We start from the raw sequence: 24,459 nt of genomic DNA on the forward strand, positions 1-24,459 counted from the left end.
AGACGGGGTTTCACCATGTTGGCCAGGCTAGTCTCAAACTCCTGACCTCAGATGATCCACCTGCCTCGGCCTCCCAAAGTGCTGGGATTATAGGCGTGAGCCACCATGCCTAGCAAGATGATTGTTTTTTGTCTTATACAGTTGTGGTCTTATGTTACTAGAATTTTCTAATAAATTAAACTATATTTGCATTATCTAAATAAGCCTTATCATGAACATATATATTTTTCAAATATTCTCAAGCCTTTAGCTTTTCAGGAAGCCCAAATAACATGACAGCTTTTATCATTAAGAAAGTCTGTGAGCCATAGGACAAAGAGCTGGTGGGCTCCAGCTTGTTCTACAGACATCCCAGAGCCCGGAGGCTTCAGGAAGCAGCAGCAACTTCATGGCCGCCCTCTAAACAGAGATCAAGATTTCTCAAAAGGCAAGATAAGGGAAGGGATGGTGTGGAGACGACAGGAGCATCTGGGCACGTTTGAAATAAGGGGTTGGTGAGGAAGGGGTGGGCAGTCTCATGTGGAGGTGGGGGGCAGAGTCTGAGTAGGGGTAGGCAGCTGAGACTGGGGAGGCCACACACAGAAGTACAGGCTTCTGGGCTGACATTGTGGGTTTGAATCCTGCCTCTGCTGCAGCTTGGCCCGTTTTTCTCCTTCCTCCCCACCTCTCCACTCAGGTTTGGGACAAATAGTCAAGATCTCAAATTAAGCCTGCTCTTCATCCTGGATACCCCATCTGGTGGATAATACCGCCAGCACCCCCACCATCCTCCCAGCCAGAGCCTGGACACCCCCCGATGCCTCCCTCCTGGGAGACTGAGTGGCGAGGACAGACCTGGTTTGAGTCATGGCCCAGGACCAGCATGCTCCATCTCGGGAGGTGCTCACTCAATGTTTATTGAACAGCGAATACAGAAAAGACAGTCCCTGGAGCTCTATATGTGGAAAGTAGCCCTTCTGGACAGAAAGAATATTCGTGGTCCATGTGGTTTGAGTCTCTTAAGAAGGACACTAAGACACATGGCTGGTGATCTTTGCGTCATGGACACAGGTGAGCTCATGCTGGAACTCCTTGTCTGTAGGTTTCCAGGCTGGGCACAGAGGTGAGGGCAGAATGTTGGGGGTCCCAGTGGATCTCCCCACAACTTCCTCCAGGGCAGGATTTCCACCCAGGCCCAGGCTGCCCGTTCCTCTCCTTCTCCGCCAGTCTGCGCTGCGGCTGCCACGGCTCACACCAGAGGGATGGGGTAGGAGGCGCAGGCAGCCAGGCCACACATGTTCTTTCCGCGCTCGATGAGGAAGTACCTGGGCAGAAAGAGGAGCTGAGGCCCGGCCGGTGGTCTCCCCACCACAGGCCTTTCTAGAATGTTTTGCTGCTCACCAAGAGCTGACTTCAGGGGTGAGACCCTCTAAATTTATTCATAAAACAGTAGCATTCGGCTTATTTGATCACCGGCAAATCACGGACCTGACTTTGTGAAGAATTCATTCTTCCCTCTCCTTAGCTGCCAAATGAATGATCTATATCCCACTTCTCCCGAAAATTTACCAAGGGCCCCCTCTTAGCCCTGGCCGGGCCGTCACACAGCTATTTTATCACCAGGACCCCGAGGGAACACAAAAGCTCTCCTTTTCAGACAAGGACATGGAATCTGGGAGGAGGACAGGACAAAGGCACAGCAGCATATACACCCAGGCCGCCCCATGCCAGCCTTTTCTCCCGGAAGGAGGGGGCTGTCAGTGATCAGGGGTACATTTGTTGCTTTGATTTCTCAAAGACGGACCCTCCCAGACACTGATTTCGTGCCAGCAGAGTTCCAAGTTCTGAGCTGTTTTCCTAGCAGTCCTTCTGAGCCAGCTGGCCTCCTGCTCTCCCTGCAGCGTCCTAAAGACCTGGGGCCCTGTGAGGGCTGCAAATGGGGGCTTGGAGATGTGGAGGCTACATTCTCATGCTCCCTTTCCCCCTGGCCTGGCCTAGGGCTTGGCTGACCAGCTCGTCTGTGGAAGCCGTAGTAACTCTGAGGTGGAAGTGATGCCCCCAGGGCCTCCAGGCCTGAGCAACATCCCCCTCCCAGCAATGGGACCTGGGAGCTGCTTACCCGTTCATTCCCCACTTGGGACCCCAAGAGTTTTTCACGATCCAGTAAGGGATCCCATTTTTTTCTCCATACCCAACAGCCAGTACTGCATGGTTTACTTTATCTGGAGTTTTATGGCAGGAAGTACTGGAAAACAAAATTCAAAAAGAGGTGATCATATGGGAAGGATAAAAGCAATGACAGTCCCATCCAACAACGCCTCTTTGAGCGCTTTAGAGCAATGTTCCCCACAGCGGACCAGGGAGGCATGTAAGGTGGTGATTTAATCACATTTAGTCACTGTGAGAGAACTCCTTTCAGTTCTTTTTTTCTTTTGAGACGGAGTCTCACTCTGTTGCCCAGACTGGAGTGCAATGGTGCGATCTCTGCTCACTGCAACCTTCACCTCCAGGGTTCAAACGCTTCTCCTGCCTCAGACTCCCGAGTAGCCTGATTACAGGCGTGCGCCACCACACCCAGCTAATTTTTGTATTTTGGGTAGAGACGGAGTTTCATCATGTTGGCTAGGTTGGTCTCGAGCTCCTGACCTCAGGTGATCCACCCACCTCGGCCTCCCAAAGTGCTGGGATTGCAGGTGTGAGCCACCGCACCCGGCCCTTTCAGTTCTTTTGGTTCTTCTGCTTCTGTCAGGAGAATCTCCATGTCTCACCCCTGACACTTTCTACTCCCTCTTTCCTGGCAAGGAGAGAGCCACCTTCCTGCTGCACCTTCTGCAGGCAACAGTGTCTGGCAGACTTTAACACAGCTTTGCTTTGTTGCCACTGCATTTATTAAATATTACTTTATACCTATGGCAAAAATACAACTTTTTCTGTTTACAAAAGTGAACTAGCCTCCAGAAGGAAATTCCAAGAAATTCAAGAGAACAAACTGCAGTGGTCAGGTGTGAATTCAGCTGATGTGTAAGTGGGCCATAGGCTCGCGCCAGGCCCAGGGCCAGGTGCCGGGATCCAGGCAGCATGCATAACTGTCCCTTGGAAGCCCTGTTTGGCAGGGAGCAGGTTGGCAAAGAGGCTGCTTCTCTACAGTGGCCTGAGGGCTGTTGACAGTGGGAGGGCGACAGAGCCCCCAGGAGGCGGGGGGGATCCAACCGGGGGGCGGGGGTGGTGGGCAGGGTGGGTCAGGGAAGGCTCCCTGTGGAGGCGGGGAACGCCCATGGAACTGCGAACCCTTCTGCGTGGCTGGGGTGGGGGCTGCAGGGTGGAACGGCGGGGACGGGTTTGATGGCAGATGAGTGTGGAAAAAGAGGGAGGACCAGATCATGAGGGTCCCCCTCAGGGTAGGACCCTGGGAAAGCAGGGACACTGGTGTATTCAAAGGTTGGTGTTGGCAAGAGGAGTGTTTCAGAAGGCAGACAGCTCCCAGTGGAAGCTGGAACAGTGTGTGGGGGGTTAGGGGGTCCAAGGACAACGGTGGCTGGGGCAGAGCCTCAGGGAGGGAGAGGAGAGCACAGACGTGAGTGACATTAGTGAGTGACGTTAACGGGCAGCAACTGATGAAGGGAGGGAAATGAGGCTGCAAACCAGGCAGGCGAAAAGGTGTGGGTGAGAGAAACCCCATAGTAAAGAGGCTAAAGCTTGGTTTTTCTGAAGAAGCCTGGGGTGACTCCTCCAGCACAGGATCTTAGTGTGTGAGGGCAGCTACTCTTCCCCCTATTTTACGTCTTCAAATCTTTAAACATGGGTATTTTTTTTTTTTTTTTTTTTTCTGAGACAGAGCTTTGCTCTGTCACCAAGGTTGGAGTGCAGTGGCACGATCTTGGCTTTCTTGGCTTAGTGCTACTTCCACCTCCTAGGTTCAAGCCATTCTTGTGTCTCAGCCTCCCGAGTAGCTGGGATTATAGGCATGCACCACCACGCTGGCTTTTTTTTTTTTTTTGTATTTTTAGTAGAGATGGGGTTTCGCCATGTTGGCCAGGCTGGTCTTGAACTCCTGGCCTCAAGTGATCCGCCTGCCTCGGCCTCCCAAAGTGCTGGGAGTACAGGCATGAGCCACCACGCCTGGCCTGAACATGGGATTTTTTTTAAACTGGAGGCAGCTCTTCTGTTAAGGAGCACAAAGCTCTCAAATTTTGGCCCTAGCTCTCACTAGCCAGGTGGCCTGTGTCTGTTGTATCCCTTCTGACCTTCTCTCCTTTGCTGTGAGAAGAGGCCATGGCTCCTGGCCCTTGGGGCTGTGTGAGGATTAACTGAGGGATGTGCAAAACGCCCAGCACCTGGCAGGTGTCATGAAGGGTCTGACACACAGGAGTCTGGGCCACGAGCCCAAGTCCCACGAGTGGGGTGTGAGGAGGCCCACCAAGCCCCTCCTCACTGTCCCTCCTGGCTCCTGGGACCCTGACTCACCTGGAGTAGATGCCCGTTCTATACATCATGAAGTCCTGAGTCACCTCAAAGGCAAAGCTCACAGGGTTGTAGAGGGCCACAGCCTCCACCATCGCTTCCTCGTCATACTGTGGAAACAGGACCGAGACAGAAACACGTGGCCTGTCACCTCCCCACTCCTTTCACAGTACAGCCTTTTGCCTCAAGCTAGGGGCTAGAGGCCCAGAGCAGCATGGATGGCCAGAACCAGCTCCCCTGTGGCCTCTCTCCCTTCCCATCTCTGGCTGGGTCTGTCTGGCCATCTCTCGTTCCTCTCCCCAACTCTGCTCCTAGGAAACCCTGCACCCTCTGGGATAGGGACCACGGGGTACAGCGTGGACCTACTCATTCAGTCATTCACACCCATTCCCTGAGGTCCTCTCCTGGGCCAGCAGCTCTCACCCCTACACCCACAAACCCAGAGTCTACAAAGCTTTGCTGCTAGAACACAGGGGTTATAAACCATGGACGGGTAGGTCCCAGATGGCGGTGGAAACGAGAAGACCCATCCGAGGGCTGTGTGACTTCTGAGTAGAACCTGTCCCCTCCAAGGGGGAAGGTAGGTGGAGGGAAGTCAGGGTGGCTTCCTGGAGGCTGCAGCTTTGGAACAGAGCTGCAGAGACCAGGTGACAGCAGCAGGTAGAACCCCATGCGGAACCTTAAAAAACCCCAAGTCCAGGCTGTGCCTCAGACCAACTACAACAGTATCTGCAGGGTGGGTCCCAGGCATTGGCACTTTTTGGAGCTTCTGGGTTGGGGGTGGCTGGGTTCAAGTGCACTAACCAAGAGACCTCTGGGAGCTGAAATGAGGGTGGAAGTTACCTGTGCTGAGGCCAGGGCCCTACTGAAGGAAAGCAAGTGCAGGAGGGACAGGGCGCCCAGCCTCCCTCAGTCCTGCCTCCCTAGAAGGGTGGACAGAGACCCAGCTGTGAAAAGCAAAGGAGGGCAAGGGAGTGCCCTCCTTTCTGGTATGTGGACAAGGCCTTGTGAGCCCAACAGGTCAGGACATATCTGAGACATGGAGGGCACAGAGGCCAGCCCAGCACAGGGGCAATGACTTCTGCAGGTGGCACCATTTCCACCCCATGGGCCTGCCCAAGAGGGCTGAATGCTAGTTCTGGCCTGGTCGTCAGGGCCCTGCAGCTGTCACCAATGAGGCTCTCCTGGGGACCATGCAAAGGGATACCTTTGAGGCCCAAATTCACCTGTCCTTGGGATATCATGGCCCAGAGCAGCCAGCTTGAGTGACAGCAGCAACATTCTGAAGAGGGTGACATCGTGAGTACAGGATTTGCGCTGTATGTTGTCAAGGCAATGAGCCCTGATTCTGGAATGACATATTCTTAGTTCAAATCCAGCATCTATTTCCTAGCTCTGTGGCCTTGGGCACGTTACTTAACCACTTGGAGCCCCCGTTTCCTCACCTGTCAAATGAGGTAATAAGGATACTCATCTCCTAGGGCCAGTTCGGGTCTAGAGGGGATAGTGCGTATTGAGGGTTGGTACAGCACCTAAAAGTACTCCATCAAGTTAAGGATGTTATTGCTGAGAGCTTGGCACATGCTTCAACTAAATGGCAGCTGCTGTCATTACACAGACATCACGTTTGTGAACTGTGCGTATATTCGTGGGCACACACACAACCTGAGCGATATTCCTCCACTCCTCACACACCCTCCCACACTTGCATGCATGCACACTGGAGTCACGAAGGCGTTCACTCACGTTCCAGTTCTCTCTGGGAGAAGCAGGGTAAGACCACACTTCCCTATTCACTTGAGGTCAACTGTGACTGGGCGGCTTGTTTTGGCTTTAGAGCTAGGGCATCATTTACCACCTTCTTTCCCTCTAGTCCTGGCGTGAGGCCAATGACACGGAGCACACACCACCCTCCCTAAGCTGTGCATGGGCGCAGGAGTGCCACACACCCTTTGACTGTTGTCAGCCATGCAGATTGGGCACGGTTGTTATTGCAGCAGAACCTGGCTCATCCTGAGTGACACACACTCACCCTCCTCAGTCTCACACACGCTGTGTCAAGCATGTGCTCATACCCTCTTCTGCAGGATGCGGACAATTGCTTGCATTTTACAGGCAAGAAAACAGAACCAAAAGAATGAAGGTGTGTGTGGATCTGGAGTTCAGAACCAGAGTGCCTGCCTGCCAGTTTGCGCTCTCCCTCCCATCTCCTGCCTCGCCACCATCACAGCGACTGAGACCCAGGGATAATATGAACTTGTCAAAGGGATGTGCTGCCAGAAGGGCTGCCTTGCTGGGCCCACTGGCTATCCGACAGCATGAGAGAGGCCTCCTCATCAGGACACATTCCCCATCCCAGAGGGGGATCGGCACTCACGATTGTGATGTTGGCTACATCCTTGACAAAGCCGATGGCCTTTCCAGGTTGGAACTTGCAATAACCATCCTGTTGAGGATGCAAAGGGCATGAAATACAGGTTATGGACCTGAAGTCTCAGCCTCCCCACGCAGTTCAATAACATTTACTAAACAAGATGTGCCAGGGCCTGGGGGATGGGATAATTTCAGAGAGAATTAAAGCATCCTTGTCCTCAAGGAGCTTAGGGTCTGGTAGCAGATGGTCCTGTGCTGGCTTTGGAAGAGGTGGGCACACATGGTGTGTGGTGGGAGCCTGAGGAGGGGCCTCACCCGGCCTGAGGAAACTCGCTGAGAAGTGGAGGCCGAGTCAGAGCCTGTGTGGCAGGGGAGTGGGGACAGTCTCAGCCCAGGAAACAATGCTGGCAAGAGGCAGGTGCAGGGGTAAGGTCACAAGGAGGGAAGCGCAGCCCTTTCAAGGCAGGAGAGAAGGCAGCAGGACAAGGGACAGGACTAGAGGGAGGGTTGGACCTGGCATTTAGGAACCAGCATGTGGCCGGGCCTGGGCGTGAGGTTAAGAAGGGAGAGTTGGCCGGGCACGGTGGCTCACGCCTGTAATCACAGCACTTTGGGAGGCTGAGGCGGTAGATCACAAGGCCAGGAGTTCAATACCAGTCTGGCCAAGATGGTGAAACCCTGTCTCTACTAAAAATATAAAAAGTTAGCTGGGCGTGGTGGCGGGTGCCTGTACTCCCAGCTACTCGGGAGGCTGAGGCAGATAACTGCTTGAACTCGGGAGGCGGAGGTTGCAGTGAGCTGAGATTGCGCCATTGCACTCCAGCCTGGGCAACAGAGCAAGACTCTGTCTCAAAAAAAAAAAAAAAAAAAAAAAAGGGAGAGTAAAAGAGACAGGGAGACTGAGTTGGAGTCTGGGCTTTCTCCCGAAGGCCACATGGAGCCTCTGCGGCATTCTGATCGAGGCAGGCGTGGGGTCTGAGCTCTGTCTGAGAGGCCTGGGGGACGCCACCCTCAGGGATCTGGATGGAGGCCCCGGTCTGAGTGGTCAGCGACACAGATGGGCCAAGGGAGTCATGTGAGGTCTGTGGTGGTCAGCAGGCTGGCGGCAGGGTGGGGCGGGGAGGGGGACCGGCCCAACAGGACTGTGGACACTCAGGAAATTCTGAGGGAGGCCAGTGCTGCTCGTCACCACTAGGGGAAATAAAGGAGGAGCAACAGGTCTCGGGGAAAGACAAGGCGCTTGGCTGTGGCCAGGCTGGGCAGAGGTGATGGTGGGAGGCCCAGCAGCCTTGATAGGGTAGGGGTGGGGGTGGGCCCCCAAAGGGTCCTTGGCACAAGAGGCCATCTGCATGGACAGAGGCGAGAGGATGGCGCTCGTGGCAGGAGGGAGAGGAGCCAGGAAGACGGGGCAGGTTGGGGGAAGGAGGGGGCCTGAGAAGTCTGGCTCGGGAAGGAAAGAGATGGTGCTGCAGAGCGGGTATGGGGTGAGTGATAAGAGGCCCCTGGACTGGTGAGAGCAGTGGGCTCAGGTGGGTGGAGGAGGGGAAGGAAGAATTTGGAGAGAACAGACAATTGTGAGAATTCCGGCGGGAGGGAGGTGGGGGGAGAAGGGATATCTTCCAAGGCTGGGGAGGGAGTGAAGCTAGGTGTGCTGTACACCAAGAAGACAGAGTGGAGGCTGTTGGAGTTACCTTGCCCTGGTAGGGGTAGGTGTCTTCACCCATGATCCCCTTGTTGTACAGGATGTACTCGAAAGCCTGGCTGGGGAGACCCCTGCAAGAAGTACACACAGGTGAGCCCACCTGGGGCTGTCCTGATAGAGGCGGGGCCCTCGAGGACTGGCGCGGCGAGATATCTGGCCTGGCAGGCTGGGAACTTGGTTGGGCATGTCCCAGTGGCGGAGGGGGTCTCTGAGAGGCCCAGCCTTGGGATAAGACTCAGCAAACTCAGATGAGGCCACCGGAGTCCAAGGACCAGCCCAAACATGCCTCAGTGGGATAGAGACCCCTTAAGGCCACCCGCTCTGTCAGGAGTGCACAGCCCCACACCATGGTCAACAGCATCAGCCCAGAGCACTGTCATCGCCACAGCCGAGCCCCTGGGCAGGTGCTTCCCGGGCATGACTCCCTGACCCCTCGTGTCGACCCTGTGTGGTGGATGCTGTCACTGGCTGAGGCAAAGAGGCTGAATAACCTGGCCAGGGCCACACAGCTAAAGCTGGGAAGTGGTTCCAAAAGTGGGTCTTTTTCTACATCACGTGGCCTCCCAGAATAAAAACTCAGCAGCTGCCCAGCAATCCCCGTCCCTTCTCTGTTTCTCTCCATAGCATTCCGCACCGCCTGACCTAGTCTAGCCTTGACCGTGGTCTCTCTGAGCCTGCCAGAATGCCCGCTCCTCCAGTTCTGCTGAGCACTGTATCCCCAGGGCCTACACACAGTGGGTGCTCTGTGATATTTGTTGTATGAATGAGAAAAGGAAGTACTGTCCTGAACCAAACCAAATAGACTCCTTTGAAAAACAGGCTGGATGTGGTGGCTCACATCTGTAATCCCAGCACTTTGGGAGGCCAAGGCGGGCGGATCACCTGAGGTCAGGGGTTCGAGACTAGCCTGGCCAACATGGTGAAACCCCCATCTCTACTAAAAATACAAAAATTAGCCAGGTGTGGTGGCGCACACCTGTAATCCCAGCTCCCTGGGAGGCTGAGGCAGGAGAATGGCGTGAACCCGGGAGGCGGAGCTTTCAGTGAGCTGAGATGGCGCCACTGCACTCCAGCCTGGGCAACAGAGCGAGACTCCATCTCAAAAAAAAAAAAAAAATAAATAAATAAATAAAAAATAAAAAATAAAAACAGTGGGACCCCAGAGTGCCCAAATGTCAGACTCTTGTTATGGGTTGGGTTTCTAAGCTGTGGAGCGGAAACAGACCAAAAGTGAGGGGACACTGAGCATGATGGTGGATCTGAGAGCAGGCTACGACGTCACCCCTGGGTCCCCAGGACTTGGCTGCAGCACGGCTCCCTGCAGGAGGAAGAGCCAGCTCAGAGGGGCTGGGGTCTGGGAGAGGGATGTGCCCCAGGGAGGTGGAGGGGAGCCGAGGCAGGGCACCCCAAGAGCCTGGCTTTATGCACACCATGTGCCAGGTGAGCAAAGACCACAGAAATGTCTCAGAGCACTGCATGAAGGGAGGGCTAGAGTCACTGTAGAAATGTCAGCAAATTCCTGGCAACCTGCTTTACAGTGGGCCAGGAAAGCAGGTCCAGGCAAGGTACAGCCCTTACACACAGCCACCTCACCCTCACAGGGCGCAATGAGCTTGGGAGGCTGGGACTTTAGTGAGTTCATCTAAAGGCCAACCCTGTATCTGTGTGTGGATCTCGGGTTTGGAGGATGATGTGTAATGGTGTGTTGCTCACTCTATTAAATTCTTTTGGCCACACTCCCAGAGGCCTTGGTGGCGGGTGAGGCCAACCGCACTGTGGAGAGCCAGGTGATACAGTGGAGAGAGGACAGAGGCCTGGACTCAGATTCCAGCTCTGCCCTGTCCTGGCTATGAGACCTGAGGTGACCGCCCCTGTACAACAGAGACCATTTTGCCATCACCCAGGGCAGTGGTGGGTTATATCTGTGGCAGACCCAGCACACACTGGATCCTGTCGAAGCGGTCAGTGGGAAATGAGGAAGTTTTGGGCCCCTTCTGGTCAGAGACGTACCCTTGGCAGCCGTGATTATTGAAGTCCTGGGCGCAGTCCACCAGCTGCTGTTCGGCCTGGAAGAAGGACACAACCCAGTGACCTGCCAGCTGAGAAGCCGTCAAGGCTTTGGTGTGAGGCGCTAAGCCTCCCTGGCTGAGCCACATCTGAGGCCCCATCAGTGCTGTGTCAAGGTGACCAAATTATAAACTCCCCAAGGGCAGGGACAGTTGCTGTATGTCCTGCAGTGCCAGCCCAGCAGCTGGCACATGTCGGGAGGGGCTCAGTAAGCAGGGGCAGCCAGGGAAGGTGAGAGGGGGCAAGGGCTGTTGGGTCCAAACCCCTGCCCCGTAGGTGTGCCCATACGATGCAGAGTGTGGGGTCCCACAGCGGTGTATAGGATGGGGGAAACAGGCCCAGCCAGAGACCCTACCCCCACCTGTCCACAACCCAAGGTCCTCATGGCATCACCAGGCCGGCTGTGCACTGTCCCTCCTTTCTCCACAGAGGCAGAGGCTAGGACAGTTCCTTCAGGGGCATCATCCGTCTCTTGTGGGCGAGGGGATGGATGCATAGGTCCCGGCTCTTCCCTCATGAAGACAACTGAGGCTGCTGGGAAGGGTGTAGCTCCTAGTTGGCTACCCACCAGGCAGGCTCCGCCTTTCTGAACCCCTTCCCCGGGAAGGCTCCAGGCTGTCAAGCTAAGGACCACCCAGATCCATCTAGGAATGAGCCCTTGGGCCGGTTCCTTAATAAACTCAGATCCTTCCCGGGAAAAGCATCAACTGAGATTCTCATGCCAGATGTCCACAAGGCTGGGGCATCTGGGTCCACCTGAAACAGCACCCTTAGCCAATGCTCCAGGGAAACCAAAGGCCCAGGCCTGGCCCACATCAGGATGGGGTGTCCTCTGCAGGGGGTCGCCCGTGGCTGATTTCTTACCAAGGACAGCATCTTCCCGGTTGCGATGGCGATCGCAGACTCCAGGGCCCCGGTGGTGGAGAAAGTCCAGCAACTGCCGCAGGCACCCTGGAAAGGCCAGGGGAGAGCAGAGGACATCAGTGACGGGGACGCCGTGAGACAGCCCTGCCTTCTGCCTTCCTCTGCTGACCCTGCCAGAGCCCCCGAGTCCCCAGGTGCCTTGGCAGTTTACTAAGCCCTGTTTCAGATCCATTCATTCTGAGCCTCGCAAGCCCTGTTCCAGATCCATTCATTCTGAGCCTCGCAAGCCCTGTTCCAGATCCATTCATTCTGAGCCTCGCAAGCCCTGTTCCTGATCCATTCATTCTGAGCCTCGCAAGCCCTGTTCCTGATCCATTCATTCTGAGCCTCGCAAGCCCTGTTCCTGATCCATTCATTCTGAGCCTCGCAAGCCCTGTTCCTGATCCATTCATTGTGAGCCTCGCAAGCCCTGTTCCAGATCCATTCATTCTGAGGCTCGCAAGCCCTATTCCAGATCCATTCATTCTGAGCCTCGCAAGTCCTGTGAGGCTTGCAAAGAAGCAGGAGCAGCAGGTGGCCTCTGACCAGCGCCTGTGGACTCCCAATCACCACCTCTTGGTGGCCAATCCCCCACCATTCTGCCAGGGCCTGGAGTCCCCCACCCCATTCTACAGTCTTCTGGCTCTCTTCCTTCTCGATCTTCAGTGGCTCCTCTTTTCCCTACTGGTTCCCTGCAGAAGGATGCCCCAAAGTTCTGTTTTTAGAACCTTCTCTCACTTTTCCACCTCCGGTCTCATTCTGCCCAGTCCTGTTAAACTAACAGCTCCCCAAACCCTAGCCCAGTGCTGACCTCCACTTAGGCTCAGACATCCAACTAACTGCCAGACAACCCCACCCAGACACCCCTGATACCCCAGACTCTGGGGGACCCGCCCCATCCACCCATCTCCTCACCTTCTAACAGTTCATTGCTGCTGCCTAGCCCCCTTATTCACAACACCTCCAGAATAACATGAGGATTAGGTGTGGGGGGCTGCAGCCTGCCTGCCTGGTTCACATCCCAGCTCTGCCACACACCAGGTGGGTGACCTGGGCAAGTCACTTCCCCTCTCGAAGCCTTGGCTTCATTGCTTGTAAAGTGGGAATGGCGAGGGTTCCTGCTTGCAGGGCGCTAGCAGGGTTAAGTCAGATTCTGCTGGTCAGGCAGTCACCCCTGTGGGCACAATGCTGGTGGCTGCTGTAAGGATTTCTCTCAGATTCATCTCTGTTTCCTCACCTTGCTGGTTCAGTCTTCCAGCTTCTACTTCTGAAATGTCTCTAAGTCCCCTACCTGCCTCCCAGGTCATCACCCTAGGTTCACACTGGCCTCACCCAATCTCTTCCCTTCACATATCTCTCTCAGCTGGGGGAGGGAGGGACGGCCTGGCGAGAGGGTCCATGAGACAGTCAACGAGGCAGACGTGGCCACTTCGGGGGAGACTAAGCTCACTGCTGAAGGAGGCGGAGCTCGGCTGACCCTTGGGTGCTCGACTTGGGGCAGGGGCCTGGTTTTGAGTCCCCTTTGTCACTTACTTACCTTGGACCTCAGGCAAACCACCCTCCCTCTCAGGCTCTCCCTCTGTAAAGTGAGAAACTCTCAAGGAGGGTGCTGAGCTGATGGACGCTGTGGCTGCTGTCCGTCTCTATCCCCACACAGCGGCCACAGTAAAAGACGGCACACATCTGCGTCAGGAAGCACCTCATTCCGCTCCCTTAGCCCAGCCAGCTGCGTCCTGCCTGATGGCCCAGGATCAGTTAACAGGAGGACTTGGAAAATTCTTGGTGGGCCTCTCTTTCCCACCTGTCCAAGTGGTGAGCAGGTTTAGGTTACGTGTTGCTCTGAATTGTCATGTGGTTCTCAGAGGGTCTAAAAAGGTCACGGGGCAAAGGCAGGCTTCTACTCCACCTCCTGCTGCAAGGGGAGGTTTGCTTTGGCTCCTGATGCTAGTTAAACATCCAGCACTTGGCAGGCTCCAGGAACACTGCAAGCCCGGGAGGATTTAAAGCTGTGCTGCATGGCTTTTTGGAAAGTGAAAAAACATTTCTCATGGAGAATTTCGATGGAAAGCCAGGAGTTTCCAGGAAGGAAACCTTCACCTCATATTTCCTAGAGTCCAGAGGTCGGCATCTTTCTGAAGAAGGCCACGGCAGGTTCCCTGCTAGGGGAGGGGCCGCAGCAGGCCGGGAGAACAGCAGGGGCAGGGTCCAGACTCTCTGGGACACGGCCTGTGCTGAGACGCCCCCAGACTGCTCCCCCATGGAGGAAGGCAGGGCCTCTCACCTTGCCAAGCCCTCTGTGCCCCACAGCAAGGGCCAGGGAGGCCAGCCCCTGCCATGAGAAGCTTGCTGATGCATGACACATGGACTAACCAGAGGGAGGCGGCCAGCCAGGGCAGGGGCTGGACCCTGGTGGCTCGGAGAAGATGGAGGCGGGAAGAGGAGATGCATGGGGTTCTGGTGTCCAGATGGGCACAGGGAACATAACGTTTTGGATGGCTCTGTAGGAGAGACCTGGGACCAATGGGAAAATCTGGGGCGTGGGGAAGGAAGGGAGTAAACTTTAGCCCAATAAAGAGGAACTTTTGCATCCTCCAGAGCAGCCTAGAGAAGTGCTGACCTCCCTGGCCCCTCAAAGGAAGAGGGCTGGAGAGATGCTGAGAGGAAACAGAGGCAGGGATGTGCTTGTGGTGGTTTTGTGGACCTTTTGAGTTGTTATTCCTGGTGTATTGTCTGGGAGTGTGGCTGTTTTGCAGGGAGAGGATGGAGATTGCCAGGCATACCTGATTTTTCACAGGTGAGACAAAATTTCCTTTTTTCCGCCAGTCCACAGAAGGTGGGTAGGGACCAGTACCTCGAAGGTAGTTACTTTTGGTGGCTGAGCAATTCTGGAACAACCAAACACATTATTTTCAGGAAAATAAACAAAACCAAAAACCTTTCTGACAACAAGAAGAAGAAAGGTATAAACATGGAATCACCAAGAGAGAATAAGAAAGGCTGCAGCTGTCAGAACCTTCCCTCTCCTGTCTACTGGTCCCAAATGCTAAATGACATGTCCCCTTGAGAGTCCAGAGCATTAGGATAGGGTAGACAGATGTAGCAAATAAAAATACAGCTCACCTAGTTAAATTTGAATTTCAGGTAAACAACAAATAACTTTGTAGTGTAAGTATATCCTGTGCAATATTTAGAATATACTTATGCTAAAGAATTACTTGTTGTTTATCTGAAATTCATTTTTAACTGAGTATCTATATTTTAATCTGGTAGCCCTAAGTTAAGGGTCCACAATGCTAAGGCCATGGGCCTGGACTGAGGAACTGCTGAGAGCTGACTCCTCTGGTTCCCCCAAAGAATCTGGGGATACCCTCAGCTGCATCTGGGGATGGGACTGAATCTGCCTAGAAGCAGAGCAGGCTCCAAATTTATTCCAAAGGTTTCAGTAAAAGGATTCAGATTTGGTTGCAATGAATTATACCTACCTGAGGCTCTGACCAGAGATACTTGTGTTTTATTTCAGCAAAGCTCATGTCTGAAAATTGGTTCAGTGCCACTACAAAAGAGAAGGAAAAAAGCAAAACAGAAATGGTTAGTGAATCACTAATGAAGAAACAAGAAAAAGTGATGAAACCTCCTGTTTACCTGTGTCCTATTTAGAACCACTGCAACCCATCTCCTTTAAGTTTTTGTATTTAATATAATTCAGTATATAATTCAGTCAGCCCTTACAGTGCTGCCAAAATACCTGAGGAGCTTTTTCAATGGTATAGATGTCCGGGCCGTACTCCAGAGATGCTAATGCAGTTGGTCTGGGGTGGGGCCTGGGCACTTACTTTTTTAGATACTCCCCTCGTGAGTCTGATGGATAGCTAGGTAAAGAACCACTCCACTGGTGCCAGGGGCCTTCCCACCTGCTGCCTAATTTGGTCTCTGCACAGCCCCAGGAGGGATGCATGATCATTTCTGCTTTTTCTTTTCTTTTTTTTCTTTTTTGAGACAGAGTCTCGCTCTGTCACCCAGGCTGGAGGCAGTGGCGCGATCTCGGCTCACTGCAACCTCTGCCTCCCGGGTTCAAGCGATTCTCCTGCCTCAGCTTCCCTAGTAGCTGGGACTACAGGCACCTGCCACCATGCCTGGCTAATTTTTGTATTTTTAGTAGAGATGGGGTTTTGCCATGTTGGCCAGGCTGGTCTCGAACTCCTGACCCTGTCTTTAGGGATTATAGGTGTGGGCCACCACACCTGGCCTCATTTCCTCTTTACTGCCCATGTTAGCATCCCTGAAGGTCACAGGCTAGGACTGGGCAGAAATGAGGTTCAAGCCCAAGTTTCTTTCCAGCTCATGCTTGATGCCTTTATTACCAATTTAGTCAACTACCAACATTTCTCAGAGTCCTCAGAAAATACGCTGGACGTGTGTGTGAGTTTCTTTTTTTTTTTTTTTTTTGAGATGGAGTTTCACTCTTGTTGCCCAGGCTGGAGTGCAATAGCACTATCTCGGCTCACCGCAACCTCCGCCTCCCGGGATCAAGTGATTCTCCTGCCTCAGCCTCCCAAATAGCTGGGATTACAGACATGCGCCACCAAGCCCGGCTAATTTTGTATTTTTAGTAGAGATGGGGTTTCTCCATGTTGGTTAGGCTGGTCTTGAACTCCCGACCTCAGGTGATCCACCCATCTCGGCCTCCCAAAGTGCTGGAATTACAGGCGTGAGCCACCATGCCCGGCCTGTGTGAGTTTCTAGTGAAATTAATCCGGAGTGAAGGCAGATGCTCCCAGGGGCTGCTCTGAGCCCATGAGCAACCCCTACCCCCCGCAACAATCCAAAGACAGACCTTGGCTTCCAGGCTGGACCCTCAGATGGCAGGAATGGGGCAGGGGCTTCTACAGAGTCTCTTGTAAACTTCACAACCACCCAGAGGGGTACCGGCTTTGTCCCAAATTTACGATCCCACATTACACAGAGAGTAACAGCGGAGCCACAATCTGAGGTCAGCCAAACACAGCTTCAGAGCCTGGGCTTCTGCTCCCTCCACCCACCAGCCCCCAGCGGGCCCTTTCATGGGCTGGGTCACTAACTGACATCCTTCCTGGAAGGAAGGAAGGCGTTCCACGTACTTTTAAACGTGTGGTTCCCATTGTTGTGGGCGTTTATCTTCCTCCAGTTGCTGGCAAAGGTCTGCAGCCTGTGGTGGTACTCCTCCATGCTGTAGGTCTTACGGTGCTAAAACAAAACACGCCAGCAGCAAGTCATGGAAACAGGCTGCAGCTCCCTAGAGGGAGGCCTTTCTGTTTTCCTAAGAGGAAAGATGAAGGTTTGCTTTCTGCTATGATTCTCAGGCCAAATCTGTGTTAATGGGCGGGGTACTGCTGAGAAATTTGGGAAGTTACAAAACAACCCCGTTTTCAGGGACCTGTGGCCAGAATGAAGACCATGCAGTTGCGTGAAAGTCAGAATGTGGTCCAAGAGGCACTGGTGAACAAACCTGCCACATGCGGGGCACTCCTGGACGCCACTGCTGGTGCTGGGTCAAGTTTACAGCAAAAATCACCATTTTTCAAAAGCACATGCACTGGTGTTCCCCAACTGATTCTGCAACCAGTACACAGTGTGCTTTGGTTTTCTAAAAACAAATGTGTATAATTTTTTATTGATATATAACTGATGTACTTTTTTTGGTAAATGTAATATTTCGATACATTCATATAATGTGTAATAATCAAATCAAGGTCATTGGGAGATCCATTACTTTAAACATTTCTTTATGCTGGGAACATTCAAATTATTCTCTACTAGCTATTTGGAAATACAAAATAAATGATGGCTTACTACAGTTGAATCTACTTGTTTGTTGAACACTTGGTCTCATTTCTTCTATCTAATTATTTTTGGGCCAGGTGCAGTGGCTCACGCCTGTAATCCCAGCACTTTGGGAGGCTGAGGCGGGTGGATCACCTGAGGTCAGGAGTTCAAGACCCACCTGGCCAACATGGCGAACCCCCATCTCTACTAAAAATACAAAAATTAGCCGGGCATGGTGGCAGGCACTTGTAATCCCAGCTACTCAGGAGGCTGAGGCATGAGAATCGCTTGAACCCAGAAGGTGGAGGTTGCAGTGAGCCGAGAGTGTGCCACTGCACTCTGTCAGCCTGGGTGACAGAGTGAGACTCTGTCTCAAAAAAAAAAAAAATTTTTTTTGTACTCATGAATCAGTTTATCTTCATCCCTGCTTCCCTGCCCTTCCTAGCCTCTGGTAGTCACCATTCTACTGTCTTTCTTCATGAGATCCACTTTTTTATCTCCCACATATGAGTGAGAACATGTAATATTTGCCTTTCTATGCTTGGCTTATTTCACTAAACATAATGACCTCCAGTTCCATCCGTGTTGCTGCAAATGACAGAATTTCATTCTTTGTTATGGCTGAATAATATTCCATTGTGTACATACACCACATTTGCTTTACCCATTGACAGGCACTTAGGTTGATTCCATATCTTGGCTATTGTGACTAGTTCTGCAATAAACATGAGGGTGCAGATATCTCTCCAATATACTAATTTCCTTTCTTTTGGATATATACTCAGTAGTAGGCTTGCTGGGTCATATGGTAGTTTTGTTTTGAGTTTTTGATGGAACCTCCATACTGTTTTTTTACAATGGTTGTACTAATTTACATTCTCCACAATGTGCTTTGAAAACAAAATACAGAAATGAATCCCAGGGCTTGGAAGGCTGTCAGCCAAGTTAATCACTTGGGACCACTATTTGGAAGGAATTTACTTAACTGCATCTTTCCCAGTGTTTGGCCAATTCAACGTCTGGAAAGACCCCACTAGGCAAAGTGGGAAATTCCCTTTTTCATTGTCTCAAATCTGGGACAGTTTGGTTTGATAACAGGAAACTTTGTGAAATGAAAAACTTCAGAAAGAAGAAGTTGGGCACTGACCTTAGACATCCATGACTTGAAGTGAAACTTCTCTGTAAAAAGAAAAAAAAAAATTAGGTGTGGGCGCATCACAGTAATGTTGAGTCTATAGCAAAGTGGGGCACTTTAGAACTGATTTGCATTTTCGAAAACTGGGCTAAATTTAAAACACCAAAAATGGTGTTATATAATGCAGAATGCAAAAAGAAACTCCGACTCTTCCTGGTTTTGTACCCCAAATTAATGTGAAAAAGTATATACTATTAGTCAGTGGTGTTGAAAGTCAGGATGGTGGTTATGCCTACTGGGTCGGGGTGCAGAAAGCACTTCCGGGGTGCTGCTCGTGTCCCGTTTCTTCATCTGGGCGCTGGTTAACTGAGTGTGTTTAGATTGCGAAAATTCGTGGAAATGCATACTCAATGATTTGTGCCCCTTTCTGTATGATGTTATATTTCGGTAAGAAGTTAATTTAAAAAGCTATCTACTCCAGCTGGGCGCGGTGGCTCATGCCTGTAATCCCAGCACTTTGGGAGGCCGAGGCGGGCCGATTGCCTGAGGTCAGGAGTTCAAGACCAGCTTGGCCAACATGGCGAAACCCTGTCTCCACAAAAATATAAAAATCAGCTGGGTATGGTGGTGTGTGCCTGTAGTCCCAGCTACTCAGGAGGCTGAGGCTGGAGAATCGCTTGAACCCAGGAGGCGGAGGTTGCAGTGAGCCAAGATCGTGCCACTGCACTCCAGCCTGGGCGACAGAGAGAGACTCCGTCTCAAAAACAACAACAACAAAAAACAAACCTATCTATTCCAAGGGCAAGCACTGTTTTTCCTTATGGGGACAGGTAGTAAATATTTCAGGCTTTGCCGTCTATATGGTCTCTGCCACAACTACTCAACTCTGCCCCTGCGGCTCAGAGGCAGCCACAGAGACTGTGAACATTAATGGGTAGGACTGCGTTCCCGCAAGACTTCACAAAAACTAAACCTCACATGTACCCCCAAATATGTACAGATATTATCAAAAACATAATAAAACAAACAAGACAAAATATTTTACAAAAGCAGGCCAGCCATTTGTTTTTGGATTCCTGCCGTATTTCCCCATGTATGTTCTTATCTAAACATTTCATTTTAAATTTGAATACCTCCGAAGACATATTCCAACTTATAAATATTGAGATTTAAAAATAACACCTGGCAGTGTGGCCCAAGCCTATAATCTCAGTACTTTGGGAGGCTGACACAGGCGAATCCCTTGAGCCTAGGAGTTTGGGACCAGTTGGGCAACAAAGTGAGACCTCGTCTCTACAAAAAAATAAAAAAAATTAGACGGGAGAATCACTTGAGCCCGGGAGGTTGAGGCTGCAATGAGCTATGATAGCGCCACTGCATTCCTGCCTGGGTGACAGGAGTGAGACCTTGTCTCAAAAAAAAAAAAATCTCTAAAAATAAGATTGTTATATCATTCTTTTAAAGCTAGCCAGTGGAATCTAAATACCATGATGATTTGATATCCACCATCAATAACATGAACAAACTTTTCTATAAGAGTCAGGTATTTAGACGGGGTGTGGTGGCTCACGCCTGTAATCCCAGCACTTTGGGAGGCCAAGGTGGGCAGATCACCTGAGGTCAGGAGCTCATGACCAACTTGGCCAACATGGCAAAACCCCAGCTCCACTAAAAATACAAAAATTAGCTGGGCATGGTGGCAGGCGCCTGTAATCCCAGCTACTCAGGAGGCTGAGGCAGGAGGATCGCTTGAACCCGAGAGGCGGAGGCTGCTGTGAGCTGAGATCGTGCCACTGCACCCCAGCCTGGGTGACAAGAGCGAAACTCCATCTCAAATAAAGAAAACAAAACAAAAAAGAGTCAGATATTATACAGAGTTTCTTTTTCTTGTTGAACACCTATCTCCATCCCCACCTGGCAGAATTTTATCCTAAGGGAACATACATTTTTATGCTTGATCACCTTCACATTCTTTTCTGCAACAACAACAAAAAGTTTAAATTTAAATTATTTATTTTGGCTGGGCGCCGTGGCTCATGCCTGTAATCCCAGCACTTTGGGAGGCTGAGGCAGGTGGATCATGAGGTCAGGAGTTTGAGACCAGCCTGGCCAACATGGTGAAACCTCATCTCTACTAAAAATACAAAAATAAGCCAGGCGTGGTGGCATGCACCTGTAGTCCCAGCTACTTGGGAGGCTGAGGCAGAAGAATTGCTTGAACCTGGGAGGCAGAGGTTGCAGTAGCCAAGATCGTGCCACTGCACTCCAGCCTGGGCGACAAAGCGAGACTCTGTTTAAAAAAAAAAAAAAAAAAAAAAAAAAATTAAATGTTTTTACTACCTGTGACCCATACATCTGTGAATATTATAAAAATTTATTCTGGAGCTGGGCGTGGTGGCTCATGCCTGTAATCCCAGCACTTTGAGAGGCTGAGACGGGCGGATCACGAGTTCAGAAGATCGAGACCATCCTGGCTAACACGGTGAAACCCCAACTCTACTAAAAATACAAAAAAAAAATTAGCCGGGCGTGGTGGTGGGTGCCTGCAGTCCCAGCTACTCAGGAGGCTGAGGCAGGAGAATGGCGTGAACCCGGAAGGCGGGGCTTGCAGTGAGCCGAGGTCGCGCCACTGCACTCCAGCCTGGGTGACAGAGTGAGACTCCGTCTCAAAAAAAAAAAAAAATTTATTCTGGATTGAGTAATCATAATTATTATTAGTGTCCCAACTGATTAAAACATTTCAAATGTATTATACATTATGAAAAGTAATTGTTAAACATCAAAGGTAAAATTGTATCAGAAATGCATCTCTTAATGTGATAAACGGTACTCTACTGCCCATCCCCCGCAATGGATTTATATTTTCATGAGTGAATATTGTTTGGTTGAGAAAAGGTTCAGCATTAATTCTGGTCTTATTTTTGTTTCTTATAGGTCAAAGGGCTGGGAAACCCTGCTCAAATAAGCAGCTGGGAATGGAGGCAGTTTTTAAGAGCAATGCCACTTAATTCTTTGCACTCCTTTCTGTGCATCCAATCCCATGGTGCTCTATCACTCAGCCCTCCCTCCCTCCCTTCCTTTCCTTTTTTTTTTTTTTTTTTGAGAAGGAGTCTGGCTCTGTTGCCCAGGCTGGAGGGCAGTGGCACGATATCAGCTCACTGCAACCTCCACCTCCCTGGTTCAAGCAATTCTATCTCAGCCTCCCAAGTAGCTGGGATTACAGGTGCCCACCACCACGCCCGGCTAATTTTTATATTTTTAGTAGAGATGGGGTTTCACCATGTTAGCCAATCTGGTCTGAAACTTCTGACCTCAGGTGATCCACCCACCTTGGCCTCCCAAAGTGCTGGGATCACAGGCGTGAGCCCCCACGCCTGGCCTCACTCAGCGTTATTTTTAAGACCCCATCAACTGATATCCCCATGAAGTCCTCTCCTCTTCAATTCAGTTTCCTTGAGGAATTGAGAATGCCAGATATGAACCATTTATTACCGTTTTGTCTTTTTGTTTGCTGTCCCTATTGTTTTTATACCCACGGGTTCAGGTTCAGATTGAATGAGAGGAAAGAGGTTCCCCCTTGCCTTCAGGGGCTCTCTCCCAGTTTTAGCAAAGAGGACATTTGGAAAGAAAAGGTCTGTAAATGGATTTCCAGACCACTCTCTGCCGGCATCACTTGAAATATCTTCGTGTTTCCCCAAGGATCCATACCTCCAGTGTGAAGATCACTACCACACAGCATTTAGATCTCCCTTTTTGGGTCTCGAACCTGTTCCAGAGACCAATCTATGGCTGTTTTCCCCGGGGAAAATGCACATTTCCCCAACATGGCTCCCTTTAGGGTTTCAGGGGATTCCAGATCTTGATTAAGGGCCCTGCTGCAGCTGAGGGCTTTAGAGGAAGACAGACCTCAACTCAGGACAAGAGTTGGAGGCAGGGTTTGAGTTTAGGACAATTGACTACCAGTTTGCCTCTGGAGAGATTATTCTGGGGCCAGAATAATCTGCTGGTGAACCGTGCCTTACCCTAAAATAGATCCATTCCAATCTAGTCAGGACTTTAAAAGTGCCATAATACCTTGCCTGGATTTAGAGCAGGTTTCAGGAAACTACAGTATTCCCCTGTTTGTTTGTTTGTTTGTTTTAGATGGAGTCTTACTCTGTCACCCAGGCTGGAGTGATCGCCACCTCTCGGTTTCAAGCGATTCGCCTGCCCCAGCCTCCTGAGTACCTGGGATTACAGGCACCTGGCTACCACACCCAGCTAATTTTTGTATTTTTAGTAGAGACAGGGTTTCACCATGTTGGCCAGGCTGCTCTCGAACTCCTGACCTAAAGTGATCCGACTGCCTCGGTCTCCCAAAGTGCTGAGATTACAGGTGTGAGCCACCGCAGCCGGCCCCTGGCTCCTGTTTTAGTACAGCTCCTGGGCTACAAACGGTTTCTTACAATTTTAAATGGTTAGAAGAAATATATTTCGTAGCACCCAAAAATCCCTTGAAACTGAAATTTCAGTGGCCATAAAAATCATTTATTAGAACCCAGTTACACTCACTCAGTCACATACAATCTATGGTTGCTATCACACTACCATGGCAGAGTTAGTAGTTGCTACAGAGACCACCATAAAGCCTAAGTTATTTACCGTCTGGTCTTTCACAGAAAAAGTTTGCCAAGCCCTGCTCTGGAATTCAGACAGCCTCTCAGCGCCAGCCTTCTCCAGGCAGCCCTCGCTTGCGGCAGCTAGGTTTTCCTTAGGCGGGAACTGACCTGGAGCTGGGCGCCCACTGAGGTTTGCAAGGCTGGGGGGCTTTTTAAATAAATAGGTGGGAAGGAATGAGGCAACCCTCTGGCCCAGATTCAGCCTCAGTGATCTCTGTCCCATCCCCTGAGCCTCTAGCTGGGGGAAAGCCCTGTCCCGTTCCTCCAGAGCTCAGGGCACCCCCCCTCCCTAGGTTCTTGGCTCCTTGGGTTGTTTCTTGGCTACTTTTCTCTGTGAAGGGGGCAGGTGGTCTTTAAGTTCAGAGCCTGTGGGCTGAGGCTGGGACCAGGGACAGTAGGAAAGGAGGGAGGCAGTAGGGAAGAGCACGCTCCTTGCCTTCAGCCAGGGGAGGTGCCTGAGCCCGGGCAGTAGACAGGATGCAAGGGCAGCACGAAGCTGGACCAGTCGCAGCCAACCTGGCCAACAAGAGGAGTCCTGGGGCTACACCTGACGCCATGGGCCCTGGGGTGCTGTTAAAAGCGCTGCTGGTCTGAGTGCTTTCCCTGGTGCCGTTGCACAGGGATTCACTGTTCCAAACAGCCCGTCCAACCTACTCTACAGATGGGACTCCCAAGACACTACGGGGATCCCCTGTGTGCCAAGTCCCGGGGGAAGCTGCTAGAGAAGGCTGGGACGTCCTTGCTCACCTCTGGCAGGGACAGATCAGAGTCCTCTGTGTGACACTCTGTGTCCCCAGTTGGGGAAGGCGGAAGGAGCTGCGGGCTCCTTTGGTATTCTAGGCTGGAGAGCCACCTGGCTAGGTGGGACCCTGGACACTCAGCCCATCTGCTCCTCTGGTCCTACAAGCCGCCTACCCTCCGAGACCCCCCGCCTATAATGCAGTTTACCCCTCCCCGTGCCAGCACGCAGAGTTCCTGGCCTCTCACCGGGGAAAGCTCTGCCCCGTTCCTCCGGAGCCCAGTGCGCCCCTGGCCAAGTTCTCCCAGCGTCCACTCTAGGGCCTGCTAGCACCCTCTCGGGCGGCGCGCCCTCTGCGTACCTAAGGAGTTCACGGACAGTTCGGCGGCACCGCAGACGGGGACTCCCAGGAGCCAGGCCCCGGCGCAGAGCAGCGGCAGCGTGGCCCACATCGCGGCGGTGGCGCCTTGGCTCTTGCGCTCAGGGTCCGCGGAGGTGGCGGCCCAGAGCGGCAACTGGGAGCGCGGGGGTGCGGCACGAGCGTGGAGGAGCGGCGGGAGCGCGAAGGGGCGGTGCGAGCGCGGGGCGGAGCGAGCGCGGGGCGGGGTGGGCGGTACTCCCCCGAGGCCGGGCTCGCGGG

The 24,459-nt window shown here is 52.0% G+C and overlaps 1 protein-coding gene across 2 annotated transcripts; it reads right to left on the reverse strand.

Annotated features, from left to right (window-relative positions):
- Positions 1 to 866: 866 nt before the first annotated feature.
- CTSH (cathepsin H) lies at positions 867 to 24,459 on the reverse strand. Of its 2 annotated transcripts, none has more exons than XM_004056614.5 (12): positions 24,181 to 24,459; positions 18,435 to 18,466; positions 16,603 to 16,708; positions 14,968 to 15,038; positions 14,266 to 14,370; positions 11,447 to 11,533; positions 10,526 to 10,581; positions 8,505 to 8,586; positions 6,818 to 6,886; positions 4,444 to 4,550; positions 2,099 to 2,224; positions 867 to 1,304 (listed from the first exon to the last, which is right to left on the reverse strand). In XM_004056614.5, the coding sequence occupies exons 1-12, from the start codon at positions 24,269 to 24,271 to the stop codon at positions 1,229 to 1,231; spliced, it is 1,008 nt and encodes a 335-aa protein (XP_004056662.3). In that variant the 5' UTR covers positions 24,272 to 24,459; the 3' UTR covers positions 867 to 1,228. The 2 variants fall into 2 exon arrangements, with proteins under 2 accessions (XP_004056662.3, XP_055219915.1); XM_055363940.2 differs by having other exon boundaries at positions 16,603 to 16,781; positions 24,181 to 24,284.

Source organism: Gorilla gorilla, chromosome 16 (genome assembly GCF_029281585.2).
Source record: "Gorilla gorilla gorilla isolate KB3781 chromosome 16, NHGRI_mGorGor1-v2.1_pri, whole genome shotgun sequence".
Lineage (NCBI taxonomy): Eukaryota > Metazoa > Chordata > Mammalia > Primates > Hominidae > Gorilla > Gorilla gorilla.